General features: G+C 42.0%; 1 protein-coding gene across 3 annotated transcripts in view; it reads right to left on the bottom strand.

Annotated features, from left to right (window-relative positions):
- Positions 1-20,458, bottom strand: part of Fam149a (family with sequence similarity 149 member A) — a 46,296-nt gene that overhangs the window by 17,733 nt on the left and 8,105 nt on the right. For all 3 annotated transcript variants that reach the window (XM_040731964.1, XM_040731965.1, XM_005066655.4), the window contains exons 2-3: positions 1,393-1,500; positions 1,029-1,167 (exon numbers count right to left, since the gene is read on the bottom strand). In XM_040731964.1, the coding sequence (XP_040587898.1) occupies positions 1,029-1,167; positions 1,393-1,500 (247 nt within the window). The remainder of the gene's footprint in view (positions 1-1,028; positions 1,168-1,392; positions 1,501-20,458) is intronic.

The following is a 20,458-nucleotide window of genomic DNA, read 5'->3' as shown; positions in this document are numbered from 1 at the left end:
GTAAAACAAGGTAAAATGGTGGGCTCCGTAGCCAGATAGGCCAGTGCAGCAAAGGTCTATCTGAGCAATGACAGCCTATATTACACCTCACATTCATTAACTTAAATAAACATAAGGTTTACAGCATCGGTTATGAGACTCATTTAAGATTCCTTGTAGATACAGATACTCATCTGTACATAGCTATTGTGGGGGGGGAATACAGAGGAGACTAACGATTCTGCAAATCTTAGCGAAACCAGAACCGTAGCTGAATAACTTCTTATCTGAGAATCCCACAGTCACAAAATACTCAAGGTAGGGTTAAAGTTGATGGCTTGTCTCAGGTTAGGGGGTAAGAGTGAGAGTTTGGCTTGGTGGAGGCTACATGTGGGTGTGCCAGTGTCCTCTAATCACAGAGATGGTTCATAGTTTTTGCTTTCCCAAAGCTTTCTCTTACTTTCGTTAACCATTAAGGTTTTATCTCAAGTTTCTAGCCACAGGATGCTATTTAAAGTAAAGTGCAATGAAAGGCAGGGTTGTGGGGTGTGAGAAACGAAATAACAGCTATGACTCTAGACTATGAGTTAATCAGAAAACTCATTTTTCTCTATATTTTGACATTTTGATACTTGTATGTAACAGCATAAACGCACACACATATGTGTAATATGTATCACTTAATAATGCTTAGATAAATGTAAACAGATTCTTTCTGAATATAAGAAAGGGATTCTTAGGGCTGGGGGGGAGAGCTCATTATGTACAGTGAGGGCCTGTTAGGGATTCTTAGCACCCAAGCAAAGGCTGGGTGTGGGGTGGTAGAGACAGGCTGACCCTTGACTAATTCCAGGTTCAGTGAGAGACCTCGTCCAAAACAAAAAGGTGTAGAGTAATAGAGGAAGATATTCAAAACTGACCTTTGACCTCTGAATAGGCACCACAGTTCAGAGTACATCCACCCACCCACACATACACAAGCAAGTAAATTACTAGGGCATTCCCCATATACCATATCTGCAGGTTATTGAGATTATAAAAAGACATACATCATCTCTCCAAGAAGAAATTGAGCTCCTCTCTGTAGACAGTTCAGTCGTGGAACTCTGTGTGGAAGAGCCAGGCCATGAATTGTGGGCCTCCGTGGGTGTGCGGCTCCCACTGGATGAAAAGGATGAAGGGGACTCACTGCAGGAAGGAGCACAGGTGACAGACATATGAGCTGGGAAGAGTGGACATTGTGCACGGGCTTGACTTCTCTAGGCTCGTTTCCTCACTGTTCCTTTAAATGTATTTGCCAAGTTCACAGCAGACTGCTTGAACAATCACTCGGTAATGTATCTGATCCCTCCCCCATGTTTACTACACACACACTTGCTTGGGACACCAGCAGCACTTATGATTACTCCTTACCTGGCATACTTATCAATGGCTTTCTGCACGTTTCTTGTAAAATTTGTAGGCAGCGGATCTTTGCTCTTTTTGGAGCTGTGCTTCCCGGGTCCTTCCGAAAGCCCCCTTCTGAAAGGAAAGGAAACCAAGGAAGTAGGACAAGGCTCTAACATGATCACACATGTCCTTCATTGGCTTAGAATCCCCTGCTGGCCACCGAGGCCTAGAACTCCTTATTTTAATTTTTCTTAGGATCAAGATTACCAATAACCTACATGATATGTATGTGATCTGAAAATATAATTAAGAATTAATTGTTTGTGGCAGAGTCAGAAAGTACGAAGTTTTAGAAATAGTTGGCAGGACTTTTGACACAGTTCTTTTCCAAAGCCTAGGGCTTGCAAGTGGAGCACGAGCTGCGTTCAGTGTCTCTTAACCAAGTCCCTTGGTGCTTAACAAAACGCAGTGAACGTGCCAGTCAGTGATCGCTGATCCAGTACCAATTCTGAAACACGCAAACTATTTTGAATTGCCCAGAGGCCATCCAAACATCTTATTTTACTAGTGTTGTCCGGTTGCATTCTGACTTCTAAAGGGCTCTGCAATACTAAAACTGAACAGAAAACTAGGCTATCTAAAAATCTAAGTAAACTATTAAACCAACATGGCATGTTAATCATTAAAATTCCTTTTCAATGAGCCTTCTAAAACATTTTCTTCCCCCTCATCAAAATATCTTCTGCATGTGTAGCAGTAAACCACTTCTGTTTCTTAGTAGCAATCATGAATTCCCATATAAATAAAAGACGCATTAGATTGAGACTGAGAAAAAGACTTCAGCTTTCAGTATCTAAGGTAAAGACACCATTCCATGTGCTTTAGATAAAAAAGGCTGGCTTTGCTTTTAGTTAAAGTGGTATCTATCTTTTAACATGTGTAGCTTTCATGTAAATGGAAAATACCCAGCCTTTCCCTACATACCTATAGTCCTCTATCACAAAGAGGGGTCTTTTAAAAATTAACACTATCTGCAGAGGTTATCCAGGAACTTCTGCCTTCCACTGATGCTGTTTGTACAACAATGATTAACAGAATTGTGTTATTTTCCATTCGTACTACCTGTACCTCATAGGTACAGTTAAATAATTGTAAGGCAAAGATGTTAAAGGGGAACAGAGAAAAGGACATAGCACAGTAAGATGTTAAAGGGGAACAGAGAAAAGGACATAGCACAGTAAGATGTTAAAGGGGAACAGAGAAAAGGACATAGCGCAGTAAGATGTTAAAGGGGAACAGAGAAAAGGACATAGCGCAGTGTCAGCTTTTGCACTCTTTTCTATTCTGGTGCTGTTGGGCTTGCATCCAGGGACTTCTATATGACGCTGATGCTTGGGGCACTGAGCCACGCCCTCTGCCCAGCATTTACGCTAATGAGCAACTTTCTATTCGCTGTTCAGTTGTTTCTAAACCATCTTTCAAATCACTTACACTGTGATTCAACTTTTAGGTAATCAGAAATTCTTACAAATCAGATTTCCCAAGAGCAACCAATATAACATTAAGTAGATGTTTTTTGACCAATGAGGAGTATAACTTAGATGTGAGCTAACAGGCCCTCCAGTAATTTTAAAACTTTGGTGTCAATGGATGATTTTAATGTTATTCTTTCCTGACACCATCTTCATGGCGGACCAGCCACTGACACTTGAGCTTAATGCCTTCTTCTGCAAGCTGACAACACAGCAGCCATCCTCCCAGTATCCTAGGAGCTCAGACTCCAAGGTCACGGAGAAGACAGGAGTGACCTCACCACAGAATGGCTAACATGAACACTTTCCAGGAAGCATGCAGTACTAACATGGTGAATAAAAAAAAAAATGGGGCTGAATAATAACAATTCCCAATAGTTCCTCCATTCATTAGACTTACTCTGTTTTTTTTTTCCCCCTTGGTTTATTTTGGATAACCTGCAAAGTTGGGTCCAGCTTCCCGTGGAAATTCAGTTCCCTGTTAAACAGCCCTTACAGTCTTCAATCCCTCTGTTTGAAAGGAGTATTTGAAATGGATACATTGGGTACAGTCTCTAGATTAAAATGCAGAATAGTGAAGTTTTCGGTGTTTTTGTTTGTTTGTTTTTTATTTTTACTTTTTATTTCTATTTTTTATGCGGGGCTGGGTATTGAGCACAGGGCCTCATGAATGCTAAGCAATCGCTCTACCCCCCGAATTAAAGCCAGCAAGGATCTGACTTTAGAGTCTGTAATAAACACATCCAAGGGTGGTCCTCCGGAGCCCAGGAAGCAACCATAATTGCTTCTTTGAGAAGCAAAGAAGTAACTCATTTGGGAAGGCCTGCTGATGTCAGCACGCCACGATTTCATGAATGAATGCAGGAAGGAACGCACAGATGGGATGGATTTCTCCTTTGCAGGCCGGGAAGACAACACACACACACACACACACACACACACACACACACACACACACACACACACACACACACACACACACACACACACACACACACACAACCATGCACTTCACACAAACAAGCCATGGTCATTGCTGCCCCCAGGCCCCGTGGTGAACTTACCCAATCACAATCAGTCCCAGACTCTGGCTGGTGTCGCACAGGCCGGGCCTGGAGCCTGGAGGCCTGGGCAACACGGTGCGGTGGCTCCCCGCGCCCGTTCCCCGCGGGGCGAGGGCTGCCACATGTCGCCACTTTCCCGGGGCCTCAGCTCCACGCCCGCCCAGCCCTGCGCCCCGAGCCCGGCTAGCGCTGCTCCTGCCACCGCGAGGCGCCCGGGATCCAGGAGCTCTCAGAGACGTAGCCAGCGGCGCTCCCTGCAGGATCAGTGGGGCCCATGGGCGCAGCGGCTCACGGGGCTCCGGGCACGGTTTCCCGCTCCGGACCCTCAGGTCCGGTGGAGGCTGGTTGTCACAGCGTGGTCTTCCGACTCTCTGGTCTCCCCTGTCTACCGCCTGGACCCGCACTAGAGTAGGCAGAATCTTGGCCAGCACTCCCCGCCCCTTTCCGCCCTCTCTGGCCAGGACCTCAGGAAAAGCTGGCCCCTGCTTTGGCAGATCACAGATATCTTTATACAGGGACGCTTTGGTGGCCTCCCCTGGCCAGCCCCATAATCCTATTTGAGATCTGGGTTTCACAAACACTGGTGCTTCCAGCCTAGCTTCTCCGAAATGGCATATATATTCCTGAGAGAGGGGCAAGGAACTGTATGAGATTTTCACATTCCCTCTCCCAGCATCAATGAGATGCAAGGTTTCAAGTGGGAAGGCAGGAGAGGTTTAAAATAAGCAAGCCCCAGATCTAGTAAAGGCAAGATCAATTATTCAATTAATCGGGGCTTTGTGTCTGATGACACACAAGATTAGCATCCTTTCCTGTGCTGTCTCTCCTCTGCAAACAGATGCTTAAACTCATGCAGACCAGTTGTTCTACTGTAAACCAGAGAGCATCATTGCTGTTTGACTTGCTGGCTTTTTAATGCATGGTTTGTTTTCTTGTACGTTTTGAGATGAGATCTCACTCTTTGTAGCCCTAGTTGGTCAGGAACTCACTATGTAGCCAGAGCTAGCCTCCAACTGTAGTAGTCCTATTGCTTCAGTCTCCTGAGTGATCACTGAGATTACGAATGTGTGCTATCAAGCTCATTTATGTGTGTGTGTGTGTGTGTGTGTGTGTGTGTGTATGTGTGTGTTCGAGTGCATGTCTGTGCTTGCAAATGCACGTGTTCATTCTTGCATTTGTGTGTGTGTGTGTGTTTGCATGTGTGTTCCAGATATCTACTTTTGAATATTGATACACAACAAACTTACAAGAATGAAACAATGATTCTAGATGTGCAGCTCAGTGGTAAACTGCTTATGTGACATATGTAAGATCCTGAGTGCAATCTCCAGCTGCAAAACCTCAAACTAAAAACTCTGAGGTTGAGACCCCATGAGAATCCACTCTTTCGTGTTAGTACACCCATCATCATCACCTTCAAAGAAACAGGTAACCTAAAAAAATGCTGGGAGTGGGAGAAATAGCCTTCCCCAGGGAAGAACACAAAATTCGTTATCCAATACCAAATGGTCAGCCCTGAAATCACATACATATAACTGACATATGGTCTAAACAGGTTTTACTTATATAACTAGGAATGTTTACACATATATACATATATATATGAATATATAGCACCAATTAAAAAATAGAGGCCATGGATTTGAGAGTGAGCGAGGGGGAGGTACATGGGAAGGAAGAGTTGGGGAAGAAAATGGATAGAGGTAAACAATGTAATTTTATTTTAATTAAAAAATATTTCTGAAAATATAGAAACCCATTTCTGCATGTTCATAACCCACAGAGTTTAGACATGCTGTCAAAATCATTTGCTGCTGCATGTGAGGTCACTCAAATTGTCACCTGTTTCTGATCCAGACTGGAGGATTCGTGATGGCTTCATGCAGGTGTCCATCCAATGGCTAATAAGTGGCTAACAGCCTGGTTGTAGTTGGGCCTTCCTTTTGTGTAAATCTTAAGACTTCTTCATATAGTTCCTGCCATAGCACGGCCACCATCCAACATGGTAGTGTAGGACTCCAAGAAACTAGAGTCAACACTCTCAACTCCATCAAAGCCTGGCCTGAAACTGTTTGGTGACATTTCTGCTACAAACTGTAATTAAAACAGCCATGAGGTCAAAGGCAGAGGCATTAAACCCACTTCTCATCTGGAAGGATGTCAAATGATCTGAGGCCATCTTGGATCCCCAGTAATCCTCCTACTAGTCACAAGCCATTACACTGTGTCCACACTCTAACACAGCCCTCTCGAGAGTCTGAAAAGTCTTAGCACATCTAAATGTGGACCACACCGCTGTTTACAGGTCATTTCCTTCACATCCAAAGGTCTGAATAAAACAGCTCAAACAGGCACTCCCAACTGTTACTACTGAAGAGAATGAACTCCTCTCTTGGGCCCAAGGGATGATTAAAAGCAGGATGAAAACTAACATCCCTGACTTCATTTTGTGTCTGTCACCTTTTGTTTGGCTGAAGGCACAGATAAGCAAAATTTGGATCGCTGGATGACTTACCAGAGGACATACCACACCCAGGGGAAGGCAACAGGAGGACAGTGCCACAAGTGAAGCATCGTATCCCTTTAAAAATATAAGGACTTCTGTGGACCTGGGAGGATCCAAGAGCAGGTTCTGGGCTGAAACAATGATCATTTAGTCAACATCTAGACCAAGATTGCTTAATTATTCAGTCTTGGCCCTCACTCATCATCTTCTGTTTAAAATATGAAACTTGTGTCCAGATCCAGAAGATGAATGTGGGCTCATTGGATCCCTTTATTGGTTTCCCCTCCCAATATGGTCACAATGAATAAAATCCCTTTCCTGTTTTTTCCCACCATTACTCTCACTGTTATTCACTTTAATTGGCATATGGAATGGATGGCAGAGCCTATTGGAAATGCCAGGAACGATGACTTTGAACTGAAAGGAGGCATCAACCTGTACACAGAGGGTGAACAGTGGGTTGGGAATGGAATAATAATGTTGACCCCTCTTGTTCAACAAATACAGCAGTGGGTGGCAATGGCAGGCATAAGCTGATATTTCCCAGATGAATACTCACTTCTGCTCTCTCTCTCTCATGTCCCTGGCTCTTATTCCATTCTCTGTTATCATCATCTGTGAGAAAATGCCTGTGCCATTGCAACTTACTGAGTAGCCTCACACCCTTGTCCTCCCAGAAGCTTAGGTACAGGGTATCAAAAATTCAGCTTCCTTAGTCCAATATGGTGATGACCTCCACTACTCCAGCAATACAACTCTCCTATTCACTTTGCTGTTTACTTAAATTTCATTAGATTTCACCATGTCCATCATAAACCACATCATCACTTGTAAGCTAGTGCTCTGGTATCTCTTAAGGCTTCTAATAGTCTTCTTTTGTTTTCTTTTGTTTTTATTTGGAGGGATCTTTGAAAGCCACGTGATATAAGAAAACACTTGAGCTATCTGAGGTCTTTGTAAGCCAAACCCTTGACTTCATTGCTGTCTACAATCTGATCCTTGCACAGAGCCCACTTCCTACTATTGCCTAGAGAGACAGGTTTGCCTTTGGGCCCTTAGAGGACCAAGGTGCAGGATCTGAGCTACCAATTATGTAGTCCATGCCTAGACTGTTTAATTATTCATATCTCTTTCCCTGACTATTATTTCTTGTGGACTCAATCCAACACCCCAATAGTTCCATTTTAATTTATTTCTATAGATAACATTTAATTCACAACTGATGCGGCTCTAGAACCAGGCTGGTGGAAAGGCCCCTCTCAAGGAAAAAGCTTCTCTTTACAGAATGGTTGTCAGGAGCGGGATTGAATTTCCATGCAAAATAACAAAAGCTTTAAAGGAATTTTAGAAACAGAAGAACGGAGAGAAGCACAGATTTTTGGTAGCAGCATTTTCTCAGGTGGGCTCTGTTTTGCTAGTGGCAAGCAGAGATTCACGCAGCTGGCTTAAGGTTCTTTTAAGAGGCTTTGCTAACGATTTAAAAGTTGTACGTACAGCTGGAACTGGCAGTGACCACAACTCCAAGCCGGTGGCTGGAGTCACACTTATGCCCGCCATCTTGGGGAAAAAAAAAACGGCAGTTTAAACAGCCGCGGTTTTACAGATAAGACACGTGGCCAGAAAAATGTAAAGATTTACAGTAAAGTCAGACTTGGATGAACAAAACCTCTAAAGGTTTACAGTGTGTTTAAAAATATACGTGAGATTGAGAGAGAAAAATGAAACGACAAAGTGGTATATAAATAGAAAAGCCGGGTGTTGGTGGCGCACACCTTTAATCCCAGCACTCAGGAGGCAGAGTAAGATTTGCTGCAAAGGCAGAAGCAGGCAGATTTCCAAAGAGAAACCCTGTCTCAGAAAAAAAAAGAAATAAAAGTAAAAGAAATAGAGTAATAATAGATAAATAAAAAAGCCACGTAAAGATGGAAAATACACAGAAAGTCTGGATACTGTACGCTATTGTGTTTTTCAGTTTTTTCATTGCTAAGGAAGAAACAGCTACTAAAGTACACTTGATTATAAATGCTGCTGAATTAATCCGACTTCTATCTTTTGAAAATGCCTTGACTTCAAAATTTAAGTATAAGGATATGTTACTTGGGAAAGGAGATTTCACTTATGTTTCTACAGAAAATGAAAAGCTGAGGGTTCCTTCCAGGCTCGGTGGTTTGAGGAACCAAGACCCCTGGAAGCAGTGGACCAGGTGTTCCAACAATTGAGACAACTAAGATGATGCAGCTATACAGACCCCGAAAATACGGACTTATACAGGTTTCTGAGTTTAGTCATTATCCCCATGGTATAAACAGCTCCCCCTTCCAGCACGAAGCAGTTTGGAATGAGCAATGTCCTAATTCCCATCTTGTTTATAAATCTTTGTTTTCATTTAAATGGGATTGTTTATAATTGGTTAATGATCACAGCCGATCTCTTTTTTAATGGTAAAAAAGGGAATTATGGTATGGGTATTGTTTTTCATTTATTGAGACAAATTCAAGGTCAATTTTGTGATGCTTATATTTCTCCTCTTGATTAAGTATTATGCTTATACTGATCTTTTAAAACGTAATGCATAATTGAATACAGATTATAGTTATTGATAATAGGATTTATAGTTAGGTAAGTTAGGTTTTCTAGATATATAGAGATGTATTTGAGACAGATAGATAAACAGTCTTCAAACCTCTCAAAGACCTTCAGAAAATGGCATTTAAAATGGTTTAGGGTTTTTCTTGACAATGAGAAATGTCTGCTCCTGGCAGCACCAATTACGTCTGAGAGGAAGATGGGCATCGAAGAAACTTGTTATGGAGTTTACTTTCAACATGGCAAGATTAGCCATTTGGGCAAGAAACTGCTCTTGCCTGTACTGCTTGACTGTTGTTGTATAATCTGGACATGTAGGACCCACAGGAAAGTGACTGCTGAACTCAGTCTTACAGGGTTCCTGCTTCATGAAAGAGTCTACGAGACTTTCTGCAGGACACAGAAAAATGAATGACAGACTGCTGATGCAGATGGACAGTTTGAAATTTCCTGCTTTGCTGAGAAGTGTTCCAGACACACTGTGGCCTATGGGCTGAAGATGGATGCCCCAACGTTACAGAGGAACTTCGGGTGACTGTCCGGGCAGTAAGATGTCTCTGTCAATCCTAGTGTTTATATATTATCCTTCTGTGGTCTTTGATGGAGTTGAAGACAGATATAGTTTTCCTTAGTTATGATAAAAGATAAGCTACATATAGGACTTTGGACTCACAAGAATGAGATAGATGATATTTTCTTTAAATCTTGCTAAATGTTGATAGACAAAATATTGTAACTGTATTCTTACTTGATAACTGTTCTGTTATATATAATTTGACTATGTTAAAGTTAAGACCTTTCTTTTTGTTTAAACAGAAAAGAGGAGATGATGGGGGAAGTCCTGTACATTTGTCAATAAAGTACTGTTGAGCCAATAGGAATCTAGATAGGTAGGACTAGGAGTCCAGGAGGATTCTGGGAAGGAGAAACACAGGAGAGTTCAAGATGTAACCGCCATGGGGTAGGAAGCCCAGAACTATTATCCGGTAAGAGAAATACTTAGATTAACAATTATGGGGTAATTACTTAAGTCAGAGCTAGCCAGTAAGAAACAAGCAAGGCCAACAGCTTCATAATTAATATAGCCTCCTGTGTGTTTATTTGGGACTGATGTGGCTCTAGAACCAGGCTGGCGGAACGGCTCCTCACAAGGAAAAGCTGCCCTTTACACACAACTTGCTCCAATTTCAAAATCTAAAGCAACAGAGCTTGCTTAAGTTGTAAAATGATAAAAAAAAATCTTTTCATTCAGTGGATATAGAGACTCTAGAGTTTAGAGTCTGGACCATTCACCACTGTGGGAACAATTTATACATTTATAGGCACATCTGCGCACACACGCATGCACACACACACATTCATGCTTCCAATTGGTTCCATTTTTCAGAACACTGACTAATACCTAATGATCTAGTGAAATCAGCAAAAAGTGAGTTCAGTTAATAGTGGCATCAATGGTGATTGGCTCTTTGTGAAAAATGTACCCTAATAATAGATGTTAAAACAGAGTCTTCTTAAACATGAAACTATTGTAAAATTTGAAAAAAATATAGTTAAAAATACTTATATTAACATTCTGTTTTTTTCAAAACTCTTGTATGAAAATATTGTCATCCAATACTGGGAGAAAGTCAATAGATGGCGCCATGTCCCTTTTTTGTAATTATAATCCTTGCACATAATACCCCATGATTTGTTATTGTTTTGTCTTTTGGGCTTTGTTTGTTTTGTTTCTTCAAGACTTAGGATTTACTAGACTTTCATACCAGAATAGATGGAGAATCCTGTTTAGATCAGAAACCGCCCTGTCTGCGACACTTATCTAGCAAACACAGCATGCAGATATGTCCTAGTATTAGCATCTACCATGGATTAAGTAACTATCCAACTTCTAAGCTTCAAAACTATCCTGAGTTGTGTTTCCTATACAGAAGACAAAAACAAGGTCAGCAACATTTTGCAAATTGCTAGGGCAAGCAGTTTTATCCAAACTGGCCTATTGTGACCCCATACATTTATTTTATAAAGTTTTGTCTCTATCCATTCTTCTATTGAGGGGCATCTAGGTTGTTCTAATTATTATGAATAAAGCTGCTATGAACAAAATAGTTGAGAAAATGTCTGTGCGATATGATTCAGTATCCTTTGGGTATATGCCCAGCAGTAGTATAGCTCGGTCTTGAGGTAGATTGATAGCCAACTTTCTGAAAAACCACCATATTGATTTGTAATGCATACAAGTGACTGTACAAATCTGCACTCCAACCAACAATGGAGGAGTGTTTCCTTTGATCCATATCCTGTCCAGCATAAGCTGTTATTTGTGGGTATTTTTTTTTTTTGCTTGCTTGTTTGTTTTGAGCTTAGCCATTTTGGCAGGTGTAGCATAGAATCTCAGAGTTGAAAAATAAATGCGGTACATTTACACAGCAGAGTGAAAAAAACAATGGCATCAGGAAATTTGAGGGCAAATGAATGGTACTAGAAACAAATCATCCAGAGGGAGGTAACCCAGACCCAGAAGACAAACATGATATGTACTCACTAGTCAATGGATATTAGCTCTAAAGTTAAGAATAGCCATCACACAGACCCAGAGAAGTTAATTAACAAGGTTGGATCTCCCCGGGAAGGGAAAATAGAAGAGATATCCTGTGTGGGCTGGGGTGGGTGGGCATGGTAACTTAAAGGATCCGGTGTGTGTGGGTGAAGGGGGAGGCATTTCAGGGTCAGATAGAAACTTGATGCAAAGGAAACTCCTACAAATCTACAAGGATGACACCAGCTGAGACTCCTAGCAATAGTGAATAGATAGCCTGAACTGGCCATATCCTGTGACCAGATTGGTGACTACACCAATTTTCACCAGAGAGCCTTCATCCAATAACTGATGGAAACAGATGCAGAGAACCAGAGCCAAACATTAGTCCTAGCTTGGGGAATCCTTCTGAAGAGAGGGAAGAAGGACTGTAGGAACCAGAGAGGTCACGGACATCACAAGGAAACCCACAGAATTAATTAACTTGGCTCATAGGGGCTCACAAAGTCTGAACCAACAACCCAGGAGCCTGTATGGGACTGTCCTAGGTCCTCTACATATATGTGACAGCTGTGTAGCCTGGTCTACTTGTGAACTCCTAACAATGGGAGCCAGGACTATCCTTAACACTTTGACTGGCTCTTGGGAACCTGTTCCTCAAACTGGTTTGCTCTGTCCAGCCTCACTACAATTCTGTGGAGCATCTCTGTAGGGCATAAGGAGACTCACTCAGCACTTTTATTCATGCTTATAACAATTACCATATAATCTCTTCTAAATCTATTGTTTAGCTTCAAAACCCTGTTAAAATATGACAAGCACAAAAAGACTTCTAAAAACCTATAAACAGAGATAACGTAAGTATTACAGTTAAGTCTAGAGAAGTACAGAATCCAATGGGCCTACTGACATCTGTTCCCACAGATCACAACTGAGTTCTATAGGTCTCGGTTTGCTGCCTGCACCTGTATCCCCTGAGTATTTGTCAGAATGTGAGTCATTAGACCTTGCCTTAGTCTTTCTACTTCAGCAGTTACGAGGTGAGACTTTGAGTTTCTCACAAAATCTCAGGGGTTCTGCTCTCTGGACCCAAGCTGAGACTCTGAGAACCATGGTTCCTATTTATCCATTGAAGGTTCTATTCTACTGTCCCGTTCACATCCACACTTTACTACTTGAACCATGTCACTGTTGACCTTGTGCCCATCCCTCAATATACTAGTTATTCAATTATTATGCTTTGCTAGTTTGCTTATTGATTGGGTGTGTGTGTGTGTGTGTGTGTGTGTGTGTACAAGAATCCCAGGGCACACATGTGAGGAAGAGAGAGGACAACTTGCAGGAGTTGATTCTCTTCTTCTACTGTGTGAGCCTCGGGGATATAGCCCAGGTTTTCTACTGCTTAGCTACTGAGCTACCTCGCCAGCCCTAGACTTCTGATTAAGGATGATGAAGAGCACCTGACCAAAGCTTTCCTAGTACCAAAGGAAACAAGGTCCACAACCCGTCTCTCCAAACCAGACACACGAACCCCAGCTATAGCACATGAAGTAATCATCAGTGTTCCTCCCATAATTTGCTACCATCTCCCTAAGTAAAACCCACTCTACCTTTGGGTGGGGACATGAGCTAAAGAATGACGCTTTCCAGCCATGGAACCAAACTGTTGGGTTCTGTATCAGGCCAAGACAGCTAGGGAATATTTAGGGTTCAGGAAAAGTATACTTGAGAGTACACAGAAGTTCCTCTTCTTGCTGTGGGGTCCTTAGCTGAGCAATGATGAAAGGGGAACTTATGTTTACAAGACTTTAGGGGTGACTGTGCTCTCAGTATTTGCTTCCTGCCTCATGAGAAGTGAGACTCCACTCTTCCTCCCCTGTGCACAGACAGCACTTAGCACAAAGTCAGGCCTAAAAGCTCTTCACATACAACTTTATTTCTAGCTGCCAATCAGCAAAATGATTAAAAGGTTGGACATAGATAAAGAAGAATGCAAATTTTCTTGTTTTAACATGGAGGTTGGGGTGTGTCTACCTTCAGAGCATCTCAGGACACCACGCACCTGAGAATCTTGAAGTGTGTGTCATGAAACCTGTGAGTTCATCCCCCATGCCCCTGCTTCACATTCATTAAACCGTTGTGTTCTTTTTAGCACACACACTGAATACGAAAGAAATGTAAACTAAAGTTTACAGAGCATGATGCTGAGTAAACTCAGTAAGACACAAGAGAGAAAAAAAATGATAGATGGCTCTACCTGTGTGAGACGGACCAAGAAAGCAGAGGTGATTTCCTGGGAGGGGGGAGAGAGGGAGGAAGGGATGGGCAGGGGGTGTGGAGATGGATGGCAGTGATGCTGGTTGTATGACGTTGAAATGTACCCAACTCCCTAATTGTATTTAAAAATGGTTAAAATGATATTTTGACATGGGAACTTGCTACAATTTTAAATTACCTCCCCCAGTTTTCAGAGGATCCCCAACTTGAAAGAAGTCTAGGAACAATGCACAGCACGTGGTATGGGGGTTTGGATGAGAATGATTTCCATAGGCTCCTGTTTGAATGTTTGGTTTCCCAGTTGGTGGGATTGTTTGGGAATGATAGGAGGGGGACCTTGTAGGAGGTGTGTTACTGGAGGCAGAGTTTAAGGTTTCAAAAGACTTGTGCTGTTCCCCACCATTACCTGCTTCCTGCTTGCAGATCAAGATGTGAGTCCCCAGTTGTTCCTGCCACAATCACGGACTCTAACCTTCTCAAATTAAATGCTTTCTTTTAAGAGATGCCTTGGTCCTGATGTTTTATCAGAGCAATACAATAGGAAAGTGCCTTGGTCATGGTGTTTTATCAGAACAAAACAATAGGAAAGTAACAAAGACACTTGTTTAATCTTTACCAATATGCACACTAGAGATGAGTGAACAAGTGGGGATAACATCATCGAAACCCCTCAGCAGCAGCTCATGTACACTGATGTCAACATTCTTATGGTACTGCCTTACTGTATCTTACCAGCACAGAGCATAGTGGGTGAGAAACAAAGACCTCAAATGCCAAGCAGGGAAAGGCTCCACAGAATCACTCATTAATAGAGTTGAGAAACTCATTTGGGTTATATTTTCCCTCACAATAAGCAAAAAAATATTCACAATTCCTAAAGATTTGAGAAAATCTACAACTTCTATTACAAGAAGGAAAAGTTAGAACTCTAAGTAACAGAGTATTGTAAAATAGTTTGGAGGATCTTTTTTCTTCATAATAGAATGCAAAGAAAAAGCAAATTTTGTAAAAAGTAGATGCTTGCATACAAACCTCCAACCCTAGCTCTTGGGAGGATGGGGCTTGAGGCCAGTCTGGGAAACATGCTGAAATCCTGTTTCAGAAGAAGCTCCCCCCCAAAAAACATCAGCCATTACTAAACTTCATTGATTTATGTTTCCTAGGCTGGCCTCAAACCATGACATCCCAACCTCAGCTTCCCAGAACTACTCTCAGAGGCATGTGCCACCATACCTCCTAATTCCTGGGTTTGAAAAAAAGTATTTCCTTCCACTGATGATTTAATTTTCAGACATATGTAGTATGCTTTAAAGAATTTCCTTTAATTAAAATGTGGCGCAATAGAAAGACAGGAGAGATGGCTTGGCACTGACTACTCTTTCAGAGAGCAGAGTTTGATTCTCAGCACCAACATGGCTCCCTTAATGGTTAAAATGGGTTGCAGCTCTAGTTCCAGGGGATCTAACACCTTATTTTGGTCTCCTTAGGCATAGGTGCTTGTGGCAAGTGGCTGTAATGGTTAATTTTATGTCAACTTGATAAAAGTTATCTGAAAGGACGAAACCTCAGTCGAGAAAAAGCCTCCATAAGATCCAGCTGTAGAGTATTTTCTTAATTCGTGACTGATAGGGGAGGGCCCAGCCCATTGTGGGTGGCACTATCCTCGGGTTGGTGGTCTGGGTTCTGTAAAACAGCAGGTTGAGCAAGCCATGATGGGAAAGCCAGTAAGTAACTCTAGCTCCTGTCTCTACCTCCTGCTCTCCGTGAGTTCCTGCCCTAACTGCTTTTGGTGATAAACTGTTGTATGGAACTGTGAGTGAAATAAACCCTTTCCTCCTCAAGTTATTTTGGTCATGATGTTTCATCACAGCAACAGTAACCCTAATTAAGACAAGTTGGTGCCAGGGTAGTGGGGGAGGGTATTGCTGCGACAGATCTGACCATGTTCTGGGGGAAGATCATGAAAGGATTTGGAGCTTTGGGCTAAAAGCCATGGAGTGTTGAGAGCTCGGTGAGCTATTATGTAGGAGATTGGAAGAAAAACGGTTGAGGACATTGAAAACCATGGAGGCCTGGCTTGCGAAGTTTCAGAGAGAAGCACACAGCAGCTGTGTTCCCTAGGTGGCCAAGATCGTGCCTCGTGCTGGCAGTGGGCCTTGGTAGTGTGAGTCACGCAGGTGGTGCTCGTTTTGAAGGCATGAAAGGATCATGGCGAGCGGCTGAGGCTCGGTGCTGTGGGACTGGGATGGAGTCTCTTGAGAAAGCTGAGGAGAGGCTATCGGTGAAAGTGCAGCCCAGTTGCAGCAAGGGACCCCAACGTTTTTGGAGGTGCCGGTACCATTGGATGACCCCCAAGAACAGCAGCTATGGTGGTGTTGAGCCTGCCGAAGCCTAGAAGACAAACTGTGTGCTGGAGGGCAGAGCCGGAGAAGTGACTCGAACCTTTAGGAGGATCCCATAAGATTGTAAGTTCCACATCATTGAACACTGGGTTGTTTTCGCTTTTCAAGTTTGGTGTTGCTTTGATTTTATTGTGATTGTAACCTAGTTTCTCCCTCTTAAAGGTAAAAAAGTATTTTTTTTTAATTTGGCAGGAGCCTACAGTTGAAAGGCCAAATTTTAAAAGACCTTGGCTTTTTAAAAGACTATTTTAGAGAGATTGAAATTTTAAGTGTTTGAATTTTTAAAGACTGTGGGACTTCAGAACGTTTACATTGTAATGTTGGTATTGGTGGTTGATCTGGAGAAGAACAAGAAAGCAAAGGTTAACAGTGATGAGTTTGTATGTCAAGTTAACCAAGAGTCACTGTGCTGGCTAGTTTTATGTCAGCTTGATACAAGCTGGAGTCTTCTGAAAGGGGGAAGCTCGTTTGAGAAAAATGCCTCCATAAGACCCAGCTGTAGGGCATTTTCTTAGTTTGTGATTGATGGGGGAGGGCCCAGTTTACTGCAGGTGGTGCCATTCTTGGGCTGATTCTAGGTTCTATGAGACAGCAGGTTCTATGAGCAAAGCATGGGGAGCAAGCTGGTAAGCAGCATTCTTCCATGGCCTCTGGATCAGCGCCCAACTCCAGATTCCTTCCCTGATTGAGTTCCTGCTTTTGATGAAGAACTGTTACAAGGAACTGTGAATGAAGTAAACCCCTTTCTCTCCTAGTTGATTGGACCATGTTTTGTTTTCATCACAGCAATAATAGCCCTAACTAAGACAGTGGACAAAACACCTGTACACATTAGACACTATGTTTTAAACCAGGAGAAACTGGAATGGAATTCTGTGCTGAGATAAAATTCCAAGGAAAGTGTTAATAAGCCCCAGCTGTGAGGGGTGCATTGCTCTTGGCTTCTAACCCTTACCCAGTAACAAGTTAGCTTTCTGTCTTCCTCTCTTTTCACAGAGATGATAGATAAAGCTGAAACAAACATTAATTCAACCTCAAAGGAAAGTCTGGCTAACTCTATTTCTGTCGATTAATCACAGTTACAGGGCTAACTTGCTTTACAAAGCTTGCTTGGGGTAGTTAAAAAACCTTCCCCTAAGAGGCCTCTTTCATTAAAAGCCTCCCTTCATTTCAATATAGTGCAATTTATAAATCTTTCGTGTTTTTATCTGGGAATTAGAGACTCTCTCTCCAACAGTATTGGAGGCTGGAAATACAAAAATCAAGATGCCAGTTACTTGGTCCCTGGTGAACATCCACATCTTAGCTTACAGAAGTTCACCCTCTCAGGTAGCTCACATGGGCTCCTCTCAATGTGCATAGAGAGTGAAGAAAATTTTTCACTTCCTCGTAAGAATTCAAGTCCTATTAGGAACATCCTGCCCATCCAATCTTAATATTCTCTGAGAACCCATTTCAAAGCACCAGAAGCTTGGGGATCAGGCACTCAAGGGATGAACATCAAGCTATTTTGTCAGCAAAATCCTAACACCATTTTTGCAATAGTGAAGCATCCCTATACATAAATATCTTCTGACTTTGCTATTACTCTCTAATGGCAGTAACATGCTGCCTTGCTTGCTGTTACTGTAACTTTTCTTACATTTTCTACCTGTCAATGTAACTATTACAGTGCTCAGATTTTCCTAAGAAATTGGTATTATTTTCCTGTCACAAACTAACTCTAAAGGAGTGTATGTTGGCTTTATTTCCCACTTTAGTTCTGCTGACTGTTGACATTAGTCTTTTGTACACTCAAATTTTAGATTTGCATTTTGAACTAAAACACAATTTTGACTTTTGGACAAATTCACTTCGTGCTTATGGAAGTCATCTCACCCTGTGTTTTAAAATCCCTGTACCTTCCCTCTGATTTTGATTGCTGGGGTCTGGTGGGCAGGAAGCACAAACATACTTTTTTTTGTTGCACCTATAGAGGAAACCTTAAAGGTGGGCATTGATTTCCTCAGATTTGTTAGATAATGCATCTTCATATTTTTGGTGTATGTTACTGGTGCTTATAAATTAAGAATGTTTACAATGTTTACATCTTCTCATACATTGGTCCTTATGTAATAGCCCATGTAACTTTCACTCTTGCTTCCTGTTTGAAAGCCTAACCTGCTCTGATATTCTAAAATCCACACTGGCTTTCTTGTATTTAGAATGGTTGGCTGTTCCAACATTTCACCCACATGGAAACATGTCCTTGTATATGAGCGGTGTCCTTAGTAAACAGTACTGAATTGTTGCTTGCAGCTCGAACTCTAGGAGGATTATTACATTGACTTCTCAAAGTAGACTGAGCCTGGCCACTCCAGGAGGCCTTAATTCAATCAGGATCTGAGATCTGAACCTGGGTTTCAGAGTCAGGGAAGCTGGCTGATTTCAGCTTCGTTAACTTTGAAGTTTCTGAGTTTAGTAGTTGCTCACAGCTGATAGCTGGTCTGAAACAGCCTCGTGTATGGTGGGAGGAAGGAGAACCTACTAGAGGTAGGTTACCCTTCTAGTGCCCTTTTTAATTTTCCTGCGGAGATTAAGGATTTAAGTAAAGCAATTACACTAACAATTGCTCATGAATCTTTGGGTGGGTATTAAAAGAGAGAAAAAAGAAGTGTTGAAAGCTTCTAGAAAGTTAGTCCCTGTCCTCAACTGTGTCACTTCTGAGTGGCTAATCTCCTCTCCATCCCATGTTACAGTTTGGAGGTTGCTTTCAAGTGTTTGGTAACACTTTGAGTTGCAGATATTTTCAGTATTCTTAATTTTTTTTACTAGTCCTTTGTTTCAGTGATTGTATGGAATCTAGGATGGTTTTGGAATTAAACATGTTAACACAGTCAAAACATATAAAGGCAACCATCCCACCCCTAGGTTGCAGATGAGTTGATGCAGTGAATTCTTTCTATCTATCTGTCTATCTATCTATCTATCTATCTATCTATCTATCTATCTATCTGTCTGTCCATTTAGTAATCAGGATGGAGTTAACAAGTAGGAGGGAGGTGGATCAAGTTATCCTAATTAGGTATAAGGACTGAGCTTTCCTCAGTCACCCTGAATTCATATTAATGCTTCATATGAACTGGGAAAGTAAGGACAATAGCAAATGATTTTTGCTTTGTGGTAACTATTAGGATAGGATTGCTAAAAAGAAAAGTCCAGATACAAAGTGACAGTGTCACCCAAAGTAGATAGGAAGAACGGAAATATCATGGTTGGAATTTTTCTTTTTTTTTTTACCTTTTTTTATTTTATTTTTAAGTTTAAATTTAGATTAGAAACAAAGTTGCGTCACAAGTCAGTTTCAAGTCCCTCTTCATTTCCCTCCCCTCCTCCCCTGCCCTCCTCCAGCCCCCCCCCATATCCGCTCATTTCCCCAGGGAGGGTGAGGCCCTCCATGGGGGTGTCCATAGTCTGTCATTTCATCCAGGGCAGGGCCTAGACCCTCCCCCCAAGAGTTCAGGGTGAGAGTGCATCTCACATTGTTGGATGGGGGTCCAAAGTCCATGTGTATACTCGGGATAAATACTGATCTACTGCCCAAGGCTCAATAGATTACCTAGGCCTCCTCACTGACACCCCCATTCAGGGGGTCTTGATCAGTCCCATGCTGGATTCCCAGGCATCAGCCTGGGATTCAAGAGTTAACCCTTGTCAAGTCAGCTGTTTCTAGGGGTTAAATCAGCCCAGTCTTAATCCCTTTGGTCATCAGTCCTCCCTCTCTGTTACTGGCTTTCTTGAGTTCAGCTCAGTTTTCTTAACCATCACCATTATTCAACCTGCCAGGGAGCTGAAGAGCAGGCCATCATCTTATCCTATGGAAGAAAGGATGTATATAGAACACAATGAATTAATCCTTAAAATGTAAATAAATAAATAAATAAATGTGAATAGTTTTCTTTATGTGTTTTTGTGTTTATTTGTTGGGATAGGGGTGTGGAAGTCAGAACAGCTTGCTGTTCTGGGGACTGATCTCAAGTTGTCAGACTTGGCAGTCACTAAGCACCTTTATGGACAGAGCCATCACACCTGTCCAGGAACCCTTTATATATAAGAATATAGCAGGTCTTCTTCAATGTCCCTTTTCCATCCCATATTACTTCTTGGTCTTTGCTTCCAAGCATTTGGTTATTTGTGGCCCACAA

Source organism: Mesocricetus auratus, unplaced genomic scaffold (assembly GCF_017639785.1).
Source record: "Mesocricetus auratus isolate SY011 unplaced genomic scaffold, BCM_Maur_2.0 Super-Scaffold_100026, whole genome shotgun sequence".
Taxonomy (NCBI): domain Eukaryota; kingdom Metazoa; phylum Chordata; class Mammalia; order Rodentia; family Cricetidae; genus Mesocricetus; species Mesocricetus auratus.
Note: the sequence above shows the minus strand (reverse complement) of the source record. Positions and strands in the feature narration are given on the sequence as shown.